The sequence below is a fragment of the Pezoporus wallicus genome, unplaced genomic scaffold, assembly GCF_028554395.1.
Source record: "Pezoporus wallicus isolate ANWC-B61680 ecotype Strahan unplaced genomic scaffold, APGP_CSIRO_Pwel_v1 contig_6401, whole genome shotgun sequence".
Lineage (NCBI taxonomy): Eukaryota > Metazoa > Chordata > Aves > Psittaciformes > Psittacidae > Pezoporus > Pezoporus wallicus.
The window spans coordinates 2,200,031-2,223,122 of record NW_026638608.1 but is presented as its reverse complement, the minus strand read 5'-3'; the positions used below and the strand labels follow the sequence as shown (position 1 = coordinate 2,223,122).

At 54.4% G+C, this 23,092-nt stretch overlaps 1 protein-coding gene across 4 annotated transcripts in view; it reads right to left on the bottom strand.

Moving 5' to 3' along the window:
- Positions 1 to 22,694, bottom strand: part of MSI1 (musashi RNA binding protein 1) — a 30,882-nt gene extending 8,188 nt beyond the window's left edge. Inside the window, exons 1-10 of one of the 4 annotated variants that reach the window (XM_057411274.1) lie at positions 22,408 to 22,694; positions 22,105 to 22,145; positions 21,899 to 21,980; positions 21,701 to 21,785; positions 17,079 to 17,120; positions 15,274 to 15,366; positions 4,302 to 4,350; positions 2,275 to 2,357; positions 1,713 to 1,830; positions 116 to 196 (exon numbers count right to left, since the gene is read on the bottom strand). In XM_057411274.1, the coding sequence (XP_057267257.1) occupies positions 116 to 196; positions 1,713 to 1,830; positions 2,275 to 2,357; positions 4,302 to 4,350; positions 15,274 to 15,366; positions 17,079 to 17,120; positions 21,701 to 21,785; positions 21,899 to 21,980; positions 22,105 to 22,145; positions 22,408 to 22,466 (733 nt within the window). In that variant the 5' untranslated portion in view covers positions 22,467 to 22,694. Of the gene's footprint in view, positions 1 to 115; positions 197 to 1,712; positions 1,831 to 2,274; positions 2,358 to 4,301; positions 4,351 to 15,273; positions 15,367 to 17,078; positions 17,121 to 17,246; positions 17,672 to 20,305; positions 20,329 to 21,700; positions 21,786 to 21,898; positions 21,981 to 22,104; positions 22,146 to 22,407 lie in introns of those variants that run through there. The other 3 variants (XM_057411275.1, XM_057411276.1, XM_057411277.1) reach the window with 3 other exon arrangements.
- Between the last annotated feature and the right edge of the window lie 398 nt (positions 22,695 to 23,092).

Genomic DNA, 23,092 nt, shown 5'->3' with positions numbered 1-23,092 from the left:
AATGAAAGACCAAACAGGGGAAAGGGTGAAGGGGGCAGAGCTCAGGTCACGGATCATTCCAGGGACTCCCATCATGTGAAGGCAAACCAAAAACCAGAGCAGGAGCACCACTCACCAGGGAACTGGTAAGTGTAGCCAGGTGCAATGCCAGTGTAACTCCGACTCGCATAGGTGGCAGCTTGGAAGCCTGGATAACCTGGGAGAAGAGAAAAGGGCTCTGTTACTGCAAGCTTGCAGGGATCATGTCCTCAGTGCCTGGCTGCTCACAAGCAGTGTGACCATTAGTGTTAGAAAGCACAAACAGGGCTAACAGCAGAAAGCCCAGGAAACTGCTGGGCAGATGCACAAACCGTGCAAGCCTGCAAGAGAGTTTTAGCAGGCCCATTCCTTTTTTTCCTCACTCCAAACATGTAAGGACATGGAGATTTTCCTTCTCAGGAACTCACAGCTCTGCAGACTAAGGCTTTCTGATGCATCAGCTGGATTCAGGAGATCGGGGAGGTGGGGCATCTGAAGAACTGAATAGCTCTGAGTCACTTTGCAGTAGAAGTGCTGGCAAATGCAGGCAGAGCGCTCCTGCCTGGCGCCGGGCAGGAGGACAATCCCTGCTGCTCCCCAGGAAGCTGACCACCTATACAGAGCAAGCCTGGGAGAACCAGGGCATTGACTCAGAGATGAATATTTGATCTGAGATCTCACCAGACTTGAGTATGTGGATTTCCCAGTGACTCAGCTTGAGCCCTGCTGCTTTAAAATACAGACAAGGCAAACCCCAAAACCACAGGCTGGAGATTTATTTTCCTTCAATAAGTCAAGAGAAAACACTGGGGGGGGGGGGGAAATGCCCTCTTTGGGGTTTTGTTCAGTGACTAACTGCTACTGGGCAGGCTTAGCAAGGAGGGTCAGGCTGAGTACACCCTGCCCAGCAACACCAGCCATGATGCTGAGCAAACACTGTGCTCTTGGGGCAGCTCAAGCCTGGCCAGAATGTGGGGAGAGGAGCCAGGAACAGCACTATGCTGGAAGGATCATGCTTGACTCTCAGGTCCAGGCATGAGGGTTTGTAGAGCTGGAAATGGAGGCTAAAAAGGACTTTAAAAAATGAACACATCTGTCTGAGAATCAGCGACAGCCATGAACCCCAGCCTGCACAGTCCCATGGTTAAGTGTATGGTTTTCCCTGCAACACCAGACACTTGCTGGCCCTGAGAGGGAGGGAACAAAGTGAAACAAAGCTTAACTAGAACCCCAAGGGCATTTTTACAGTCTAGAAAAGGCAGCGAGGACATTTATATGTGCTGCTGATTCAAGTGGAAACTCAGAAGCTCTTTAATCAACGAATGTATCAGAAAGCCTGTAGAAGTGGGGGACGAAGCTGCCTGGGCACAGATCACCCCACGCTCGGTTCGCCTATGGATCCTGAGCCACGGGAGGCACTGAAGAATCACAGCCCAAGTGCACTGCGCGGCCATTAACGGAGCCGCGCTCAGCCCCGGGCCAGCTCCGGCTGTCGCAGGGCACCAGGGACAAGTTTGCAGTTTACTCAGGTGCCACCAGAGGGCAAGTTGCGATCGCAAACAGGTCCCGGCACCCCCCTCTGCGTCCCCGGCCTCGCTCCAGGGAGAGCTGCCCTTGGCCGCCCTCGGAATAAAACCTCTAAGCTGCTGCCTGGCACGACCGGGAGCTGGGAGGAGATGTGTCCTTGGGCTTACCCAGCATGCCGATCCCGAGCATGAAGGCATCCATCCCGTAAGGCATGACTCGGGATCGCCCTCGCGCCGAGCCCGTTGGGGACATCACCTCCTTCGGCTGAGCTTTTTTACACTCCACCTGCCACAAGAAAGCAAAGATGAGGCTGGGCCATGAGCACAAGGATTGGAGCACAGGCAGCTCCGGGGCTCTCCTGCTCCCTCTGCAGCCACCACAGGCAATGGGAACCTCAAACACTGATTTTTGGTGGTGGAGCATCAGCTCTGTCAGGCCCTGCACTGAATAAAGGTAAAACCTGCCCCGTGGCAGGCCACCAAGAGTTTCATGTAACTTCAAAACCTCCGCAACAGCTCATGACAGTGAGCTCTTCTTCTTAAAACCTCACTATTGTGCTGGTTCACTTCCACACTCTGTTTCCCAGACTGCCTCCTGTGATATGGGGGGAAAGACTCAATTCCCCACTGTACTGGGACCCAACTGCCTCATTCCCTTGTGCCTGTGCCACTGCCCCACTCCATCCCGTAGCTCTGTCCCTTCTTCCCCAGCTCTGCCCCAGACACTCACCATTTTGTTGTTGATCTCATGGAAGTGGATTTCACACACTTTTTCCACAATGTCTTCGCTTTCAAATGTGACAAACCCAAACCCTGAAGAAAAGGCAAAAGACCTTGATCAGGTCAGAGCTCTGTACAGTTTGCACCCACTACCGACATCCTTTTACTGGCAGGAGAAGAGAAGGATGGTACAATCAGCCCTTTCTAAAACAGCTGCCACTCATCTTTCCCTCTCCTCATCTTGCTTTTATGCACAAGAACAACCGGACCAATCCCTTGCAGATTCCCCTTTCCTCATATTGTACTTCCCATCTTCTCTGAACCCAACAGCTCTCAAAACCAAGCTTTTGGGTTTGGTTGGTTGACTTTGCTGGTTGAAGGCAAACCACATGGCTGGTAATGCTGGGGAGGATCCCAGCAGACACTCACACAAAGAGTCGGTGGAGAAATGAACAGCTGCTTGCCGGGACTTCACCATCCCTGCTGAACACACCCCACCAGCAGCAACACCCTGCACGTTTCCTCGCCAGTCACTGGCCATAAAGCCTTGTATAAGCAGGCAAATCTCAGCGACGCACTTGTACAGAGCAAGTCAGACGCAAGCAAAGCGATCTGCAGTTTCACCAAAGTGAGGGTGGTATCTGGGGTAAGGCAGGACACCGTGTTCCTGGCTGCTGGCCCAAGCTCACATCTCCTTTCTCTCCCCAGCCCCTCTACTGACACTTCTGGCAAAGCCCAGCTCGGGTGCGCAGACTAATCTGCTCTCAGCTGACTGCAGGGCTTCCGGAAAACTGAGGCAGGTGGGAGGATGTCTTTAAACTTGCCTTATGAGCAAGCTGGGATTAAGCAGAGCTTTCAGGGGCTGGCCAATTCCATGGTGCTTTAAAATAACTTTCAAAAAAAGACAGGGATCCGCTGCCCAGAACCCCACTTTTTCTCCATACTCTCCATAAACTCCTGTCTGTGGCCAGGTAGTTTCACACCACCCGTGAGCAGAGGAGATCAGGAATTGAAGAGCAAAACCCTGAATCCAAACCCAGTCCTGAATCCCATCAGACCCCCACCAGGCTGTTGCATCCTAGGCAGAGCCCCTCACTGCCAACACAGTGGCTGGGAGCAACCCCTGCTCCTTCCAGAATGCCCAACAGCTCTTTAATTGGACTAGTGGCTGGGAGGCACCCATGGAGGAACAGGGGTTAACACTCCTTCCCTTTTCAGATGAAGCTGCAAACATGTCAGAGGAGAGGCAATCAGATTAGATTTAATGTCTTTGGAAAAAAAAGCAAAAACCTGAAGGGCACGCAATGTAGCAAGGGCAGAAAGGAGCGTTCCCTCGCTGATCCAGGGGCAAAGGTGCTTGGAAGTGCTTCAAACACCAGACAGACATGAATGAGAGCGGCCTAGCACAGGGCTGTTGCTGGCCCTGATTTCGAGGACGCTCAAGCTAAGTTTGCAGGTTACGCTGTCGGCAGTAAATCCCAGAGCTGGTACAAGGCCTGTGTGGAGCAATGCCATGCCACAGGGTGGTTGGAGTAAGGATTCAGCAGGAAAGCGGGAGGTTGGGACGCCCATGGGTGGGCTGGGTTTGACCAGGGCAAATATTACAGCTTTGCTCCCATCCTGTAACCAGACTCCTCCAGCAATACTCGGGTAAGAAAAGGTGACCTGGGAGCACAAGCGGGCTGCAGGCCGAGGAAGAGGCGAGGAGCAGGCACTCTTCAGGCTCTCGTGTCAGCTTTCCCCGAGCTCAGATTACTCGGGACAAGGTAAGACACACACTGCGGGCTGCAGCCATGGAGGTAAGCGGGCAGGGGAGGGGGCCGTCTCCTCTCACATATCTGCAACTCGGCAAGTTTACAGCACAGGAAACGCACTGGACAAAAGCTCTCTGTGCTGCAGGGACGCTGGTAAAGGATGCAGATGCAAAAGAATGGGGTGACTGGAGGCAAGATAAAGAGCAGCTGCGCCCCACATCCCCTGCTGCTGGGATACAAACCCTCCCAGTTCCCTCTCCTGCAGCAGGAAGACCATTCTCACCTCGGTGTCTGTTAGTTGTCTTGTCAAACATCAGCATCGCATCATCCACCTGCAAAGAGAAGGGCTCTGATCAGATTATTGTATTGCCACGAGCATCCTCTGACACATTTGCACAGACCTTCCCAGGACTCCCCAGACCTGAGGGGATTAAGATAAGACCTCCTATCTCCACGAAGGCAAAAGGATGTGCACACCCACGTCAGCTACCACAACCAGGGACTTCCCAGGCCACCACCAGCATGGTCCCCCACCAGCCCAGGGCAGGTGCTGCTGAGCTGAGCCCCCTCAGCCCAGCCCCTGGCAGCAAGGACCCGCCTGCCTGTGGCTCCAGCCGGGGGGCAAGGAGCAGGGAAGGCATTGTTCCCAAATCCCGGCCTCAAAGGAGTGGAGAATTAAAGAGGGGGGAGAGAAGCAAAGCTGGAGAGGGGAGAGGAATAAGGGGCCTCCCAGCGACAGGGGAAGCGGAGGCCTCAGACAACAGAGCCTGCCTGGGTAAGCTGGGAAGCGCCCCTGCCCCCACCCCAGAGGAGCCTTTCCTCTAAGTGAGGTTTCCCACTGCTGGAGGCTGTAATTAGAGCAAATTTACTGCAAGGCCTGAGCAGGGCTGCCTTCCCGGGGGGAGGGGCGGCCGGCTCCCATCCCCCCGCCGGCCTGGGGCTGCTCTCCTCCCCGGCGAGCACATCATCACCGAGCGCATCACCGAGCGCAGCACCGCCTGGTGCCACTTTCCCCCCCATCCTCCCGCCGGGTGCCGCCGCGCAGAGCCGCATCTGCACCGCTCCGCGGGTCAGGCCGAGCAGGGTTAAAATAGACACTTCAATCCCCTCCGTGTAAGCCCCAGTGTAAACCTGTCCCACTGACCCATCCCTCCTCTCTAATACCACTGCCTTAATCCGATTATGAAACTGGACGTGCAAGTGCTCAGGGGAGGAGGCAGCAGTCTCCAGCCAGCAGCTGCCCCGGCCCTCCTCATCCTCCTCCTCCATGCAAGACAGCCGCCCCCTGAGCAGGCAGCTCCGCGGGAGGATGGATTACTTCCATTCCTCGTTCCCAGGAAGCATCTGCATCACTGCCTTCTACAGAACAGCCCACCAGGGAGGGTAGAGCGCTGCCCGTACCCTGGAGCCGGCAGCCACTGGCTTTGCTGGTGAAGAGCTCACAGCTCCATCAGGGACAGGAGAGGGCTCCTGGCCTCAGCCCCCCCGGACAAGGTGGGACATCCGGTGCCACCTCAGCGCCACGAAGATGGGAGGAGCCCTTGCTAACGTTTCCAATGCCATCATGAGCAGACAGAGATCATCTCTGATGCCCTTGGGCTTGTCCAACACGTCCACCTCAGGTGATAACAGAACCTGGCTCCTGCTCATCTCCTGCTCTTCCAGTCCCAGCTCAGCCTCCCTCAGCCAAGTCAACAGGCACCTGAGAAACACGCCAGGCATCCAGCTGGAGCCATGGGGGATGTAATACTGCACACAGACCCAAAGCAAATCTGATGTGGCTTAAAAATACTTCAAATATTACTGTCTAATTTTGTTCATTTATTAGCTAGATCCATTCCTCCATCCAGATCACAAAAAGGCTGGGCACGTAACTATCCTCCTCCCCAGTAAACACTGGGAGAAAGCTGTGTCAACATCGCTCTGCAGCGGTGGCACTCCCAGTGACTTCAACTCAGGCAACTGAGCCCGCAAACCTCCCATCCGATCATGATGAGAGATGGGCAGAAGGAAGAAAAACCCAGCACGGATGAGCACAGCCCAGCTGCTGACTTACTCTGCCCAACTAGCCCCAGCAACAACCTCTTCTTTGCAGAGCCTGCAAAGTGGGAGCAACTGCAAGTGGCAGAGGCCTGCACACATCCCCACACAAACCCACCTCCCAACAGCATCCCAGAGACAATGCCTGGGCACTCCTTAATCCCAAACTGCACTCCATACACCAAGAGAAGAGCTGCAGCCTTCCTCCATCCGAACCTTCTGAGTTTCTGCTGGTGCGTCGAGATCAGGTGTCAGCACCCCAAACCACACTCATCTTGCAAAATCGTATTTACAGTAACACACACACTCTATTTGAAAGCCAGTTCCTGGCATGAACTGAATGTATGATAGACAGATATGTAAGTGTATACACACATAATATATGAATAGTCTCGCTCCACTCAACTCTAGAGTCTCAACTCTGCATATGGCTATAACTCATGGGTTTTATTGCCAACAAAACCTACACAAGCATCTTCTCGTCCCCTTCCAAGGCAACAGGTGAGGCGAGTTGGGTGGTATCAGACAACACAGAGCCAGTGCTGTGAGGCAAACTGGGGACCTGCAACCAGGAGAATTAGTGCTGGAGCCTACAAAGGCCAGCGGGACACTGCAGAGCCAGGAGAAAGGCCTCACTTGTGTCCACAGAGAGCAAGCCATTTCCAGCACCCTGCCCAATGGGGTGCCCCAGATTGCCCCTAGCTCTTGCTAGGTGAAGGGATCGGGACCAGCTGCTGCTGAGATTCCTGAGGCACAGAACTACCAGAGCCTTGCATGAAGCATTGAACACCAAGGTGACGGAGGTACCATGGCTGAGGGGACGGAGGTACCATGGCCGAGGGGACGGGGGTACCACGGACGAGGGGACGGGGGTACCACGGCCGGCTCCCACCAAAGCCCAAACGCCGGCGGCCCCAGGCTGGGGGCAAGCCGGGCCTGCACCGACCTCACAGCCACAGCCGGGCCTGAGTGGCAGCCCCCGGCGGGCTGCTATTGTGGCAGCGAACCGACCCCCCCCCGCCGCCACCGCCGCGCCGGGCCCCAACAAAGGCGGCCGCCGGCGGGGCCGTCACCACGGCAACGGGCCCGCCAATAGCAGCTGCGGCCCGGATTAGCGCCGCGCACAAAGCCGCCCCGCTGCGCCCGCCCCGCCAGCGGCGGCGCCCTCACACGCACCGCAGCCTGCGCCGGGCTGCGGGAGGGCAGCGGCGGGGACCGAGCCCCTGCGCGCCTCGGGGTGCCTGCCCGCAGCCCGGCGCAGGAGAGGCACCGACACACACCGACCGAACCAAACCACAGCGACCGAACCAAACCACAGCGACCGAACCAAACCACACCGACCGAACCACCACCGCACACCGACCAAACCAAACCACACCGACCAAACCACCACCGCATACCGACCAAACCAAACCAAACCACCACCGCACACCGACCGAACCAAACCACACCGACCAAACCAAACCACAGCGACCAAACCACACCGAACCAAACCACCACCGCATACCGACCAAACCAAACCACCACCGCACACCGACCAAACCACACCGACCAAACCACCACCGCATACCGACCAAACCAAACCACACCAAACCAAACCACCACTGCACATCGACCACCACCGCACACCAACCAAACCAAACCACCACCGCACATCAACCAAACCAAACCACCACCACCAACCGACCAAACCACCACCGCACACCAACCAAACCACACCAAACCACCACCGCACACCAACACCACCGCACACCAACCACACCAAACCACCACGGTGCACCAACCACGACAGCACACCAACCACCACCGCACATCAGGGACTCTCCCACAAGGTCTCACAGTGAGACCCCTCCCGCACTGACTTTGCGCCCCTCCTCATGCGGGACAGCGGTGCCACCATCTTGGCTCCCGCCTCAGAGGGAGGCAGGGGGTGTGGGCTGAGGCAGGTCGTGAGGGACTGAACAGGCACAGGGCAGGGGTGCGGTGGTGTGAAGGATGGGAACAGGGATATCTGGAGCAGGGATATCCGAGGCAGAGATAAGACAGGTCAAATACCAGAGAACTGGATGCGGAAGCGAGGAGAACAGCACTGAAAGAGTCCCAGAAACACCACTTGAGTTCATTTGTAATGGGATTGGGAAATAACCAACGGTCATGACTGCACCTTAACAAAGGATTTTTTACCGGGTGAACTGTCTTTCTTCCCATTCTCCCTTCTCCCCCTTAAATAAATATTTGTTTCACTTCTTCAAACAGAGTTAAAGCAGCAGATCACTTTCCTAGCAAACTGTTTAGCTTAGTGGTCAAGGCTCTCTCTCAGGGAGAGATGTAACTTGCTGTCCAAGCCTTAACTATGCAACACTTGAAGTTAGAAGTTCAAGGTTTGTTCATTTTAAGGGCTGAAGTCTCTCCCCACATTTAGCCATGTGGGTTAAAAACACTGAGGCAGACAGATGGGGTCCCAAGAGCAGTGACCTGCTCTCTAGGTGGAACCTTCCCAAGGAACCCTACCACAGCGAACCTCTCCTTTGGCAGGTATTTGGCTGCTCAGGGACAGCCACCAGACCTCTGAGCCTTACACCCAAGCTGCCCAGCATCACCTCCTCTCAGCTCTGTCTCCAGCAGCTCTCCCTAGCTTTGGAAAACCAAACAGGAGTGGAATAAAGGCGTTGGCTCAGCAGAGGTAACGCATTCGGAAAGTGAGGAAAGGTCTGTCCCTGGGAATGAAGCTCTCCTAATGCCTCTTGGATTTGCCACTGCTGAGACCTCCTGCAGCCGGGCAGCAAGCAGCACCTTCCCAAGAGGAGGGGATGGGCCCTTCTCAAACCAGCACCTGCTTTTGATGAGAGCAGTGTGGTGGTGACAGAACAAAACATGACAGTCGCATGTTGCAGAGACACTCCACCAAAGCGGCCCTCAGCCTAGCTGAAACGTGAGGCATTTCACACCAAAACAGAGCACGCTTCCATCCACCCGGCCTTGGCCAAAAGGCCTGATGTGTTAAAATGGCTTCAGTCTTGCTCTAGTATCTTTAAATATTCCTGGGACTGTCACAGATGTCTGCAAAAGAGGAAGCCAATGAAAGTCTCATGTAGATTTAAAGTAAATAATGATATTTCCAACCCAAGTGTGATGATGTCTGTTGGATGCACTTCCACATGGGCAGATCTTGAAGAATGCTGTAAATGTTCAAGCAAAGGCTGCGCAGAGATAGGCATCTTCCACCTGAACAGCAGCTAAAGATGGCTGGGCTGGGCCTGCAAAGGACCATGGCAACACACTTGTAGAAAAATCAGGCAGAAGGATAACAACTGCTGAAAGAGCTTCAACATGGGAAATGCAAACCAAATGATCTAGAAGCGATCCAGTCGAAAGAGGGCACTGCGAGGTTCTCCCAGCTGCTCAAACAGGACAGGCTGATTCTGGGGCGTACACAGTGACCCAGAGCCCAGGTGTGCTGCATGGCTCCAGGAGGACCCTCCTTACCCTGCTCTGCAGGCCCGATCCCAAAACTCTGGGAATGGGACTCATCCAAGGGACAGAGCTCGCTCCGTGCCACAGGTGAGCAGGACAGCCTGTCCAGGTGTCCCTGCCTGCTCTTGCACTGTGCTGTGGGCACCTGGCAAATATCAAATGAACCACTGAAGACCTGAATGACCATTACTGCTGCAGCATTTTTGGCTATCTGCCTACCAGATGCGGAGCACAGAGAACCCTTTGTTCCAGAGGCATTGTTACCACAAGCCAAACTGCCTACTGCCGCAAGAGAGGTGATCAGATTCCCCTTCTCCTCCCTTCCCCATCTGTTCATTGCAACTGTGTTACGCGTGAGAATTTGCATAAATTGCCCTCTGATCTGTGGAAGAAAATCCAAAATCCAGTTTGGAAGCCCACAGCAGGTTGACAAGTAGCTAGAAAATTCCAGAGAGCAGCAGATTAAGGATTAATTCATTAACATTCTCCTGATCCAAAGTGGGGGAAATCGTGCCCGCTGTAAGCGTAGGAATAAGTCTTCCTTTAAAGAAATCCCCCAGCAGTCTCTGAAGGTTCTCCAATTAGTCAGCAAGGGAAACTTATTCTATATAACCAAGTCAACCACATCATTTTCCTGGCAGGTGCACATAAATATGCATTTGTGACAGACACACAAACCCTCATCAAACCCAGTGCCTCGGATACGGTGGTTTCCCCTTGTTTGGGACAGTACCAGAGTTGTTGCTCAAGTGAGATCTCAGAACCTGTCTCAGGCAAGCGGTCCAGAATCTGGACTGAGTATTAGATGGCAGCCTAAAGGTCAGAACCGTCCTCAGACCTCGGCAGATCTTTTTTCTTGTTTGCTTCTAGGATATTTTTAGAGAGCAGATCTCTCTGCGGGCATGATCTTGCCTCAGAGAGGCTGAGCTTTCCTGACCGACTCATCCACATCACCTGCAGGCCCACGGAGGGATGCAGGCTGGTTTAAAGCACTTCTCCAGCACCCTTGGAGCCACAACTGATGAGTGAGTCATGCAAAGACGTCACTGTGAGTATATTTCTTGCGCTGCTGCTTCATGAAATGCAAAAGCACCCAAGAAAATCATGAGTTCAAACACCCAAACTGGGTCCAGACCCCATTTCTTCCAGTACTTCTGCATTTCTACTTCCCAACAGGATCAACTTCTCTCCTAATGACAAACTAAAGACTGGCTGCACCAAGTGAAAGCAGAGGTCGACCTTGCCCAACACACTCCAAGGTACCAACAACAGACACCTTTGGAAGAAGACAAAAACAAGGCAAGGATATTACAACAGACCCCAGAGAAGTCCATCATCTCCCAGGCCATTTGTGACTTGGGGACTTCCTGAACTCAAAGGGGTGTCTGCATATTTAAAACACCTTCCATGGATTTGTCCAATCCTTTTGGAGCCTATGCAAATTTCAGCAACAACATCCTGGGGCAAAGATTTCACATCTTTAATAAAGTCCATAACAAAAAGACCTTATTTGTTCTGAGCTTCCTATCTCACATTTTACTTTACCACAAAACCTCATCAGACCCAGCTGAAAAAGAAAGATGATCCAAGTTCTTTCAGTTATGATTTAAAACAAATAACCTTGCTTACAAGATCAGAGACCCAATGGTCCAAAGCAATTTTATAGACAAACCCTCTCCCCCTAATAGAGAACTTGTTCCCACAGGTTGAAGTAGAAAACGGGGAAGCTGGGACCCGTGCTCCTGAGACACCCTCATACGTGTTGAACTAGACAGAGGACTAGCTGTGCCTGAGGTGGTAGGCACAAGACATCATCCTCCTCCTCCTCTCTTTCTGTTTCAGGTTTCAGCGAGGGTGGTAGCCTGAATCTAGACAGGCTGTTGAAATCCTTCCTTGTGCACTCTAAAGATCTCCAGCACCATCCAACTTAAGCCAAGACACTTGGCTACACATACTGCAAAAGCAAGTCTTTCCAGGACTTCTGTCCTACGGTTTAAAAAATAATCTCCTTTAGAAAGCACGTCCATGGCCTCAGCTTGCATCTCAGAGAAATCTGGGGTTTGGAGCCAGAAGGGTTTCCTAGAGATCCCACTATGTTCAAAGCCCTAGCAGCTGCACCTGACAAATCACAGCCAGCTCGAGAGCACTTCTCTCAATCACTGAACTAAAAAAACAAACCAAAAAACCCCCAAACACTCCGTGTTTTCTTCCTCAGGAAAACAGCCCATGTTTGTCAATCCCAGTTGTAAGTGGAAAGAAAAAAGATGGGATCCTCCTTTGAAGCAGAGAAACTCACACTGCTTCACCTTTTGCGCCTCTTAAAACCAAGTACTTTAATATGCAGAACTGGGGTGCCAGCCTCTCCCTCTCCTCCCTTATCCCTGAAGTCTTACTCCCGGGTTTCCTCCTCACACATTTTCATTTTGATTTTGCAACTTCCGTGTTACAAAGCTGAGAGGAGGTTTTGGACACAGCAAGGAAAGAAAACAAAATCAAACCAAAACCAGGAGAGCAAGTGGAAATGCCGAGATGGAAAAATGAGCCTTGGGAATTCTGTTTTATGACATGGGAAACCATTTCATCTCCAGCCCAACCAAACTCCCATTTTTCTTCCTGCTAACGGACACACGAGGCACATTGCTTCTGAGCCAAGATGCACTCACAACAGCTACCTTGGTAGACTTGGAAACTGCAGTTCACGGATTTGGACTGAAGAGAACATTATGATAATCTAATTTGACCTCATCTGTACTGCAGGCACAGCGCTTCCTCTCCTAATTCCTACAGCATGTGCATGCTTTCTGTCTGGACTAAAATGTAGTTTTCAAAAAGCATCTATCCTAATTTAAAGGCCTTAAGTGGTGGCAAATCTAACACGCGCTTAGGCTTGTGGCCCCAGGGTTACCTACAAGATAACCTTCATGCACAACCCATTTAGCAGTCTGTACTCCCTTGTCCTTAGAAGCAGAGGATGATCCATCCCTGAAGCCCAGATCCAAACTGAGCTTGCCACTGGATTCTCAAAGACTGGCTAAAAATCATTCCCAGAAACCCAGTACTTTGATGTTGAGGAATCAAGACAGGATGACTTAGTGGTGCCTGCTCGCTCCTCTCTAAATCCTAAGTGTTCCCAAGCTTCTCCGGACAGGCAGGAGGAAAGGGGAATGTCTCCTCCTGCCACATCCTAGAAAACTCAGAAGATGGACCACAGACAAAGCCATTTCCTCAGTCTCAGTCCTCCAAGGAAATGCTTTAAAAATCCACCCTTAACAATTCCTTTTCACACTGTTCCAGAATTCCAGAAGTAATACTGGCCCAAATGGCTTGGAAAATATCTTCTTAATCAGGATAACGTGACTGAAGCTTCACCACGTCTCACTTGAAGATGAAGACCACAGAATCAGGCGCCAAGAGTACCTCTAAAGAAGGGATCCTAGGAGACCTCTGAAAGCTAGGAGGCCCTTGAGTATCGGGAACTTACACCAAAAGAACCTGTGTATCAAAATCATGCTCTCCAGAAGTCACATCTGAGCCCATCATTCTCAGCCTTACCAACCGGAGTGGTACATTCAGAGCTCAGAACCCCAGTGCTGATGGCGATGGAGGCTTCCCTCTGAATCACACCTTCCCCCTGATCCTGCTCATCATCCATACAGAGCTACCAATTGGAAAGCAAGCATGTCTCAGGCAACAGCTCTCCTGGCCTTTGGTGAATTATTTGAGGCTTAGCCTGGAAACTGGTTAAAGGCCAGGTACGGCGGTTGATACAAGAGCTCTGTGGAGTCTCTCCTCAGCTGAAGCGTCCAGATGAGTCAGGAAACTGCCCCAAACACAGAGGTTCAAACTGCCCAGCCCTTGAAACTCCCCAGAGCCAAGAGGCCACCTGCATCAGCCTCATGCAGACCGTGAGCCCCGGATGTGTCCAGGATGCTGGCTCTTCAGCAATGAATTGCACCGAGCTATGCAGAACTCCCTTCTGCCCAGGCCCCAAGAAAACAATCTGACACAACCAGTTCTTGCCAGTCTTCTGACGTCAGGACAGCTTTCAGCACATGACCATTAAACTAGAGGAAGACAGCAGCATGACACCCCAAAAGAACTGGAAAGTACTTCTCAAAGTAGAGCAACTGCTACCACTTGTAAACAGAGTGCTACATGACATGCTTCTGCTTCAAATCAGCAGAGGTACAGGAAGGTTAACAGGAGATTACGCCCAAGACACTTTGTTTTCCTACCAAATACATCCACCAGCAGCATAGGAGCACATGCAAGTCAAACTAACAATCTGCAGACTACAGAGACACATGGACACCACCACCTTTGGCGTCAGTGGTGGTGTCCTTCAGTGACACCATGTAAAAGCTCCTGGGGACACAACAGAGTTTGCTTGTTTCTTACAGAAAACAAAACCACACAAAGCCAACGACTAGCAAACATGGGGGCTATGTGAGCACATCTGCTATTGTCACTTACTCTTAGGGCTGAATGGAAAAACAAAGGAGCCCCACTCTGCAGTCATCGTCATGTACCACGACATGCAGATTTGACTTTAGAAGCTGAACAAAGGTACTGAGCAAATGTTTGTTCCAAACTTTCTGCCCAGAAGTTTCAACACGGCAAACCCAGTTACGAAACTCCATTTCACCAGGCAGTTAATGTCCCCTAACATCACAGCACCTTTTTGCAATCTTCTTTCAGAAGCAAATTAAGACCAAAGCCTTCATCCCTTACACTCTGCAGTTCTCTCCACATCCACGATGCTACGTCCTGGCCAGATTACCACCCAGCAAACTGTGTTCTGCCCCCACTGGCCAGGCAGGGAGGTCCCAACAGGTACAGAATCCAACACTTCCTTCCCCAAACAGCAAACCCCATGGACAACACCACTGAACAACAGTGAAACAGACACAATTTCCTGTCCCAGAAGTGACCACATACAGCATTCAGGTACAATGATCCCCTTCAGGTCCTAATCCCATTAGAAATCTTGGGATCCTTCAGTCTAATACTGAGAATGGCCTTGGGGATGCTCACAACCGCCTATGCAGCTGAAAGGCCAAGACTGAGACCCCTTCTATCCTCCAATTCCGTCCCGACTCACGGTTTGCACACCTGGCTGTCATGGATCATGGCACAAGTGACTTCCATCCACAGAAGCCCACCCTCCCCTAAGCCATCAGCTGGCCCAGAAGAACCAGACCAACACAAGGTCCGGCAGAGCATCAAACTTTCTCCAAACATCCAAAACTAACATCACCACTTGCCCAAGACTCAGCACAAGTTTCAGGTCCAAAAGGCTTACTTTTAATAAAGGATAACTGAAACATCAATCACAAGGTTTCAAGTTAGAAACAGGCCAAAACTTCACAGATTTGATGCTGCAGCTGCTCTGTTAGGAGTGTCTACAAGCCTGTCTCCAGTGTTTGAACAAAGCGTAAATCTGGGGGCCACAGGAGGCCTCTGGGTAGGGAAAAACTGGAAAACCATTTCCCTTAGCCCAGGTTCTGCCGACTCCAGGAACAAGCACAAATTCTTTGCTTCAAATCACCACAGGGCAGGAGTCACTGGTTGTTGCCCAAACAAAGACATGACAGCATCCAGGGTCTGTAACTGACCTTCAATCTACTTAACCCCATGCAAAAGACTCACAAGCTCCTAATCCCGCCTCCACAGAGGTTCAGGAAACTCCTTTCTGCCCCAGAACGTAACAGCTTTGATCCAACAGCACTCAAGAGACTTACCTTCCCAAACTGCTCAAAATACTGTTTCACATCCTCCACAGTAGTGTTCACGGACAGACCACCCACAAATATCTTCTTCGTTCGGGTCACCATCTGGAAAAGGGAAGGACAGGAATTCACCGATTAAACCCAGAGCGAGCAGAGAACAAGATTCAAAAGGCCACTAACCCCCCCTGCACTGACAGGAAGTGCCTGCCCTGTTACTGCAGCTGAGCATCCACCTTCTTGAAGCCCTCTGGCCAAACACGGCTGGCAGACCTGTCCCAAGTCAGAGCCCAACTCATGCTCTCACCCTCACACCATCCCATCGTGCTTGCCAGCGCCCAGCCACCTCCTCATCAGACAGCACGTTTCCAGCCTCTCTCCCCGCTAACCTGCTGCTGCTCCCTTGGCATCTTGACACCACCGCAAATGCAAGGGGCAGGACCGTCCACATGCCAGCCCTGCCACTTTGCCAGCCTCCTCCAGGCTCCCCCAGAGATTCCTGCTCTGCTTCCCATAGTGGAAGGACAGGCAGAAATCCTGCAGCACAGACAGGCTTCCCCAGGCTTTGCCCTTCCTAGCTCACAAATCACATAGCATCCAGTCTTGAATAAAATAAGCTTCATTTCACACCCATTCCCCAGTCACTTAAATGGAGGCTAGTCAACTCCCAGTTAAATCTCTTTTGCCTTTGCAAGAAGGTAGAGAGAAGATCCCTCTGCCACTTGTCACTCTTACAGCTGGGACAAGAACACTAAGTACCCAGAGAGGGGCCACTGCTACCCGGCTGAGGCACACCAACATCCTTTGAACCAGCTCTCCAGCTGCATCCTCCCCTTAGCTGCTTGGCTACACCCCTGCTCTCAGAGGAACACATGGTCCTAATTACCCCAAGGAGCATAGGGCTAATCCGCAGCAATTCCCTGGCTTGGAGACCAGCCCGTTCTAACACTAAAGCACCTTCTGTCACCAAACTGCTTAATGGAATTAACCCAATTCCTACCATGTGCTTCCTGGCTCCAGTTACTTGGGATACCTGCTCACCAATTGTTCTCAGTGCCTGATCCCCCTTACTTCCCTCTCAGCATCAGTCTCCTCTTCCCTCTCTGCTTCTCAACACTGTTTGTCCCCAGTTCTTTCTCTCGTGACAGCGCCTGGAATAGAGACTCTAAACTTTAAAACTCCCATCCAAGGGCAAAGTTGAAGGGAGACCCAAAGCCTAAAGACAGTGTCCAGCCTGCTGCTAGCTCCTCAGATAAAAGTTTCTAGCTGCACGCCTGGAAAAAGTTTCTGCAACTGCTCATTTCACTGCCAGAGCCTCCTGTAGATAAGGTCAAACACCAAACTCTTGCCTTTTCCAGTGCTGAAGCACACAAGGCCATTTCACAACATGAAATCCTCCTCCCTGTCCCTGCCATACACCTATTCATGCACATGTGCATACATATGACCCCCTTCCTGCTGTATCATACAGCATCACGGAGCTGTTCCGCATCTCTTAAGGTCTGAAACTTCCAGTCACTGGCTGCAACCTCAGAAGGATGAGGTCCACCCTGGGCAGCATTTATTTCATCAGCTCTAACTAGTGCATCCTAAAGTACAATAGAGGGGCCTCCTGGTTCCCCCAGTGCCGTGCAGACCCCCACTGGCATGCTGCAAGCCTGACAGGAGCACACCACAGCACAGGACACCGAACTGCTCCTGCTCCAGGTGGGTCCTGAGCAAACCCCAGGGAGCAATTCCATTGCATGCACTGGTAACCCTGCACAGAGGGACAAGATCTACCACCCTTTGGGGTGGCGAGGGCTGCCCGCAGTGCTTACCTTGGGCTGTGCTCGGCGGGGGAACGCTACCTTCGGGTCAATCTGAAAGAGATGATGGGAAGAACATGTGAACACGCTTTCACTGCCTATTTACAGGCGCAGGGTTCCCTCCAAGCACACGGCTGTCTCTACCCACGTGGCACCTTGCTAAAACCCCAGAGAATCTACCTGATGTGCATAAAATGAAGCTGGCTGCAGACATCTTTCCTTCGCGGTAAGGTATAATCCAGGGAGACTACAAGTCCCAGCATGCAGCGGTCTGCCTCCAGCTGAGCGCTGGCCAGACGCACCCGAGAGCCCATCACATGCTGGGATTAACAGCTTGGGCTGCACCCTCCCGCTCAGCCTGCCCCGGGTGCCCTGCACCACCGGCCTCACATTAAAAGTGCTTTCTTTTGCCTTTTTGCTCTCCCCCTTCACCCCACCTGCAAGCACGGAGCTCACCTGGGTACTAACAGAACAGAAAAGAGGCAGCGCACAAAAACCCCAACATTTCATCCCACAAAACACAGGGTGAAGACATAAAAGAGCAGACAGGACAGCACCAATGACCCCAGGGAGGCCAGAGCCCCCCGCCTGCGGGCGCAGGGCAGCGTGCTGCCCCCGTCCCCGGGCTGCGCCACACACAATGCCGCGCTGCCTCCCTCCATTGTGCCTGTGCAGCTCCTCCGTGCACCCGCTGGGGCCGCAGCGGCCGGCCCCACACCGACATGCAGGTGCCTTTTGCTGGGCTCAGCACCGACGAGCGTGTGGCCACACTGGCCTCACAACCACCAGCAGCACAAAAGCAGGGGCAACACTCATGCAGCTGCAAGCCAAATACCCACAAAGGCTCCTCTCCTCAGCCACCACCTTTCTTTATAGCCTATTTTTACAGCAACTCCCGTAAAGTTACATCACATCGGGGATGATCCAGACCTACAAATCAGCTTACAAAGACCTGTGTTAAAGGCAGGTCTGGCTCATCCCTGCACTTGGACAAGCTGCAGCTGGGAGGGCAGCCTGGAGCCTTGTCCCATCTGCCCGGCCGCTCAATCAGCCCAAAAAGAAGCTGTGTTTCTCCAGCTCCTCTCATTGCTTTGTTCAGCTTTCCAGCCTGGCCGTCCTCCCGTCCCGCATCCTTTCACTTGTCACACAACCCAGGAGCTCGGCCTCCCTGCACCCTTCCACCAGCTTCTCTCCCTGCCTTCCCCACCTCCATCCTGACTCACAGCCTACAACATAAATAAACTCGGCACGTAAGTAAACAGAGGCAAAAGTGAAGAGCACAAATAAACTCAAAAATAAACCGCCCACCTCTTGCTCCGAGAGATCAGCATACCCTCCCCTCCGCTGTCTCCCTGGGGCATCTGAACCTCCGTCCCTCCCCTCCCCTCACACACCCCCACCACCGCTTCCTGGCTAGTGCAGACACCCACAGCGAATTCTGAGGACAGGGGACGGCAGGAGACCAGGAGGTTGATGGTAGATAATAAGCAAAAACAATAATCTACTGTCTTTTACTTCTCAGCCAGTGTCATTCAGCTCCTGCCAATAAGATGCTTTCATACTCAGCAATGCTAAGCTCAGCCTCATTTTCTCATTACCCTGAGTGTGATCAACTGGGCAGAGATAACGTGTCCTCCTGGCTGGAGGGAGCAGGCAGTCATTGCACAAATTCTTCTGCACAACCAGCTATTGTTGCAGGTAGAGGGAGGCCGGGGCAGCCCACTGCAGGGGCAGCCCTGGGACCGTGCAGAGGGGAGCGAGTTCAGTGCCAGACTCAAGTTACTCAAACTGGACTGCTCCTCGGTGCCTGAAGTCTTTCTAATTAAAGGAAAGGTGCTGGTACCTTGTTCCCTCCTTTCTGGTGTTAAAACAAACAGCCCTGGAGGAGTTGTGTTTCAGTGTCACCCAATGACGTCATGGATCCCTTTGACAAACCTAGATACAAATCTGCTAAGATCATAAGAGCATTCAGAACTGCTCAGATTGTATCCAAAAAAAACAAAACCCTGAGACCAGGCTGCAGTGAGTGGAAGTCACTTGAGCTCAAACTGCTTTCACTTCACCCCACAAGACTCTGGGGAGGAGGCATCCCACTGATGTTGCAGGTGTACCAGCAAGCCAGCCAGGCTCCTCCGTAACGCTCTTCAGGCCACCTACAGCACCATTTAATAGCTCAGAGCACGTAATTCCTGCGTTAACCCTGCTGGTGTCAGTGCCCCAAAGCAGGGGGAGCAGTGGGAAGGACCTGCAAGACCTCAGGACTGGGTCTGTTCATTCATCACACCTCCAGTCCCTTCATTCTGCTCATGCACTGTTCCCTGCACTACAAAAGATAAACCCAGCAAAAACTCAGCAACAAAGAACCACCAGGATGGCCCAGCGCTGCCAAGCCCGCTCTTCCCCAGCACATAAAGGAGCAGCTCAAGGCAATGGCCAGCTGCAGCTTTACAAAGTCACGCAAATCTTTTACCTTGAGCCTGCAAAGACAATTCTCACACCAAGCATTTTCACCAATAACCCTGTAGGCTCCTGTTATCTAGCTTACAAACAAAGAGAAGGCTGATAAGCACAAGGTTTCCCCAGAGAATCAGGCCAACAGCCCTCGCTAGGTTAGGAAGAACCAGAAAACAATGAAGCAACAAGTTGGGCAGACACTGTCTATCAAGCGCTGCCTGCCAGAAGGCACCAAGCCTGTAGAGAAGGCTGTCCTTTCAGGACACCGGCCTTTTCCTGCAAAGTTTTGGGAAACCCTAAATTAGGATTCAGATGAGTTTGTGTCATTTAACCCATGACTCGCAGCAGAGCCTTTCAGCTCAGTGTTTGGAAGCTCCCCGCGGTACCACAAGACCAACCTCTCACCAGGCAAAACACCACAAAACATCTGACCCGGACGAAAACCACGCTAATTACAAAATCAAAAGGAAGAGGGGGAGAGGATGGAAGTTCCTAACAAAGGAAGGACCCTCGCGAAACTGCCCCATTCTCTCTGGGGCAGCGGCAGGGCGAGCGGAGCAGACGCAGATGGGAATTTCAATGGCCGGTCCCCACGCGCCCTGCGCCACGAGGCCCGTCTGTTGCCCGGCAGCGCCCGGCCGGCCACCCTGCCCAGCCCTCCCCGCCTCATGGGCCACACAGTGGGCTGCAGTTCCGGCAGAAGAATGGAGCCCATGGGCTCCGGCCCGCTCCTGGCCCCAGAAACGCTTTGGGGATTAGTACTACAACGGACATCCATCACTTGCCTTTCCAAGAGGGGTCTATGCCAGCCCACAGACTCATGATGGGACTGGCTCAGCAGACACCGTGTTTACACAGGCTAGTGAAAAAAAAAAGAAAGAGAAAGAAAGAAAGCCCTGGGCCCTCCTCAAAAGACTTCACCATAACCCTCCCCCAGAGCAAAACTCACTTTACATCACTCCTGAAAGGAGGAGGGCTGTGAGTCCTGGGGACCCAGCCTGGGCCAGGAAGGCTGGGGTAGGTTTAACCGGGAGCTCCCGTGGGGAGGAAGGACCTGTGCACATCAAAGGGAGCGATCCAGGCAGTTAAACAGGAACAGACATAAATCTCACTGCAACTCACGCCGTAAACCCTAAGGAAGGGGGTCTCGCTCTCCCGCCCTCTCCCTTCTGCCAAGATAAAGGCTGGACACCCGAGCCACGCGCTGCAAGAAATGAAGTTGCTCATTTGGACTCCTCAGCAGCCCGTGCCAGGAGCCAGAACATATCCCCTCACCATGCCACCCCCCCGCGGCCCCCACCACTCCCCCATCCCTACCCTCACCTTCACCCCGGGGCAGCAATAAGGAAAAGGAATTCAGGGGCAGGCAAGTCACTAAAACTAAAGAGAAGGGACCTCCCACTCAGACACCTCACCCCCACCCCCAAAACAGCCTGCACATCTCCTGAGCGCCACAGATTTACAAGGCAGGACCGGGCATGATATGCCACCAACCCACAGAGCCACTAAAATCTCCCTGCTGGCCCAGCCGGGGCTCCCAATCAGCCCCCACTTGCAGAGCAAGGGCTGGAGTTGCAGCCACTCCAAGAGGCCAGTGGTAGCCCGCATGGGCGGGTGCTGGCCACATCGGAAACAATAAAGTCCTGAACCTCCATGACCGTTACAAAAACTTCACCAGCGGAAACCACAGCAGAGTCCTGGGGCAGCAGCACGAAGGGTCTCTGCCGGGGGCACAGGCCACCATGGCCAGGGGAAGCAGAGCCTGGGCTCTGAGGAGCAGCACCCCTGGGGAGGGAGCTGTGCTCAGCAGCACATGGGGGAAGGGGCGGCTCCCGTTCACGCAAACACAACCGCATCCATTTCCCACTGTGAACCCCAAAAACGCTCAGGTGTCCCAGCTCCGAGAGAGCCACGGTCACTCCTTGGAGGGGCAGGAGGAAAACTATCAGCGGTATACACAGACCCACATAAGCACATCGGCCCTGGGCCGGCAGCAAGCGCGGTTCGGGCGGCAGCCAGTACCCGCCGGTGAGCGGGACAGAGAAAGGACCAATTGATCCGTATCAGGAACCGATAGTTTACAACCTCTAACTAGAAATCAAACACCGCAATCAACGGCTGCTCCGAGCACAGCCGCTCCGCCGGCAAATGCACCCCTGAGATGAGAGAAGTCATCTCACCGTCTTGGAGTCCAGTTCGTGTCTGGATTGGGCCAGGACCTTGTCGACGCCAGCCTGGTCCATGAACGTGACGAACCCGAAGCCCCTGAGCCCCGCAGCCCGGGCAGGAGAGGGGATGCGGAGAGAAGAGAGAAAGTTGGTTAAAGTGGCGGCCGGGCCGCGGCGGGGGCGAAGGGAGGCGCGGGCCCGGCCTCTCACCTGGATCTCTTTGTCAGCGGGTCCCGCATCACCAGGCACTCCTTCACCTCGCCGAACTGGCTGAAGTACTCCCGCAAGCCCTCTGCAAGCACAGCGCCCACCGTGGGTGTCGCGGCCCGGCCCCGCCGCCCCCACCGGGCTCGGCCCGGCCCCGGCCCCGCCACCCCCGGCCCCGGCGGCAGGTGCGGGTCCGCCGCGGCGCTCACCTTGCGTGGTCTGCCAGCTCAGTCCCCCGATGAACATCTTGCTGCGGGAGGAATGGGAGAGCCGTGAGCGGGGCCGCGCCGGGGGGCCGCGGCGCCCCGCGGGGGTGGCGGCGGCGGCAGCGGCGGGGCCGGGCGGGGAGGGGAGGGCGCGGATCGGCCATGTTGGCAGCGGCACCGCCGCCGCCGCGGCTGCCCGGGCCGGGCGGCTGTGTCCGGGGGGAGGGGGCGGCCAAGGCCGGGGCCTGAGGGGAGGAGGGAGAAGGTTGGGGGGGGAGGCGGTGGGGGCGGCCGCCGCGGCGGTACCAGGGGTCGTGCGGGGAGTCCGGGGAGGCGAGGCCGGGCTGGCTGCCGTCTGTCTCCATTCGGACCTCTTCTCCCTGCGAGGAGCGGCGCCGCACTCCCGGGGCAGATGAGCGCTGGAAAAGGGGCCGGACGGACAGGCCATGCTGCCCCCTCCCCCGACCCCTCTCCGCCGGGCGGGGAGGGAGCGAGGGAGGAGGGCCCGGCGGGCACAACCTGCCCGGCTCCTCCCACCCCCGCCGGCCCGCCGGCCGCCCTGCGCATAAAACCCGCCGGCGGCGCCGGGGCCGAGCGCCGGGAGCCGCGCCCGCACCGCGTTGGGGGAGCGCGCCCGGGCACGGCGGCGGCAGCGGCGGGAGCAGCAGCCCGGGAGCCCGCGGACGCTTTGTCCCCGGCCGCGCCGCCCGCACCTGCCCCGGGGCGGAGGACAAAGAGCGGCGGGCGCAGCTCCCGGCGCGGTGATGCCGGAGCCAGGCCCGACCCCGTGTGCTCGGGCTCGCCACGGCGGAAACCGGACACCTCGGCCCGGACCGCCGGCACCGGGCGGGTTAAAGCCGGCGCGGGGAGGGCCCGGGACCGGCCTCCGCCGCCATCCTCTTCACCGAAGGCGCTTCCAGGGCGGGACCGGGGGCTGCCCTCCTCACCCCGGTACCCGGGCCGGGCAGAGGCGAGCCCCGGAGCCCGCTCG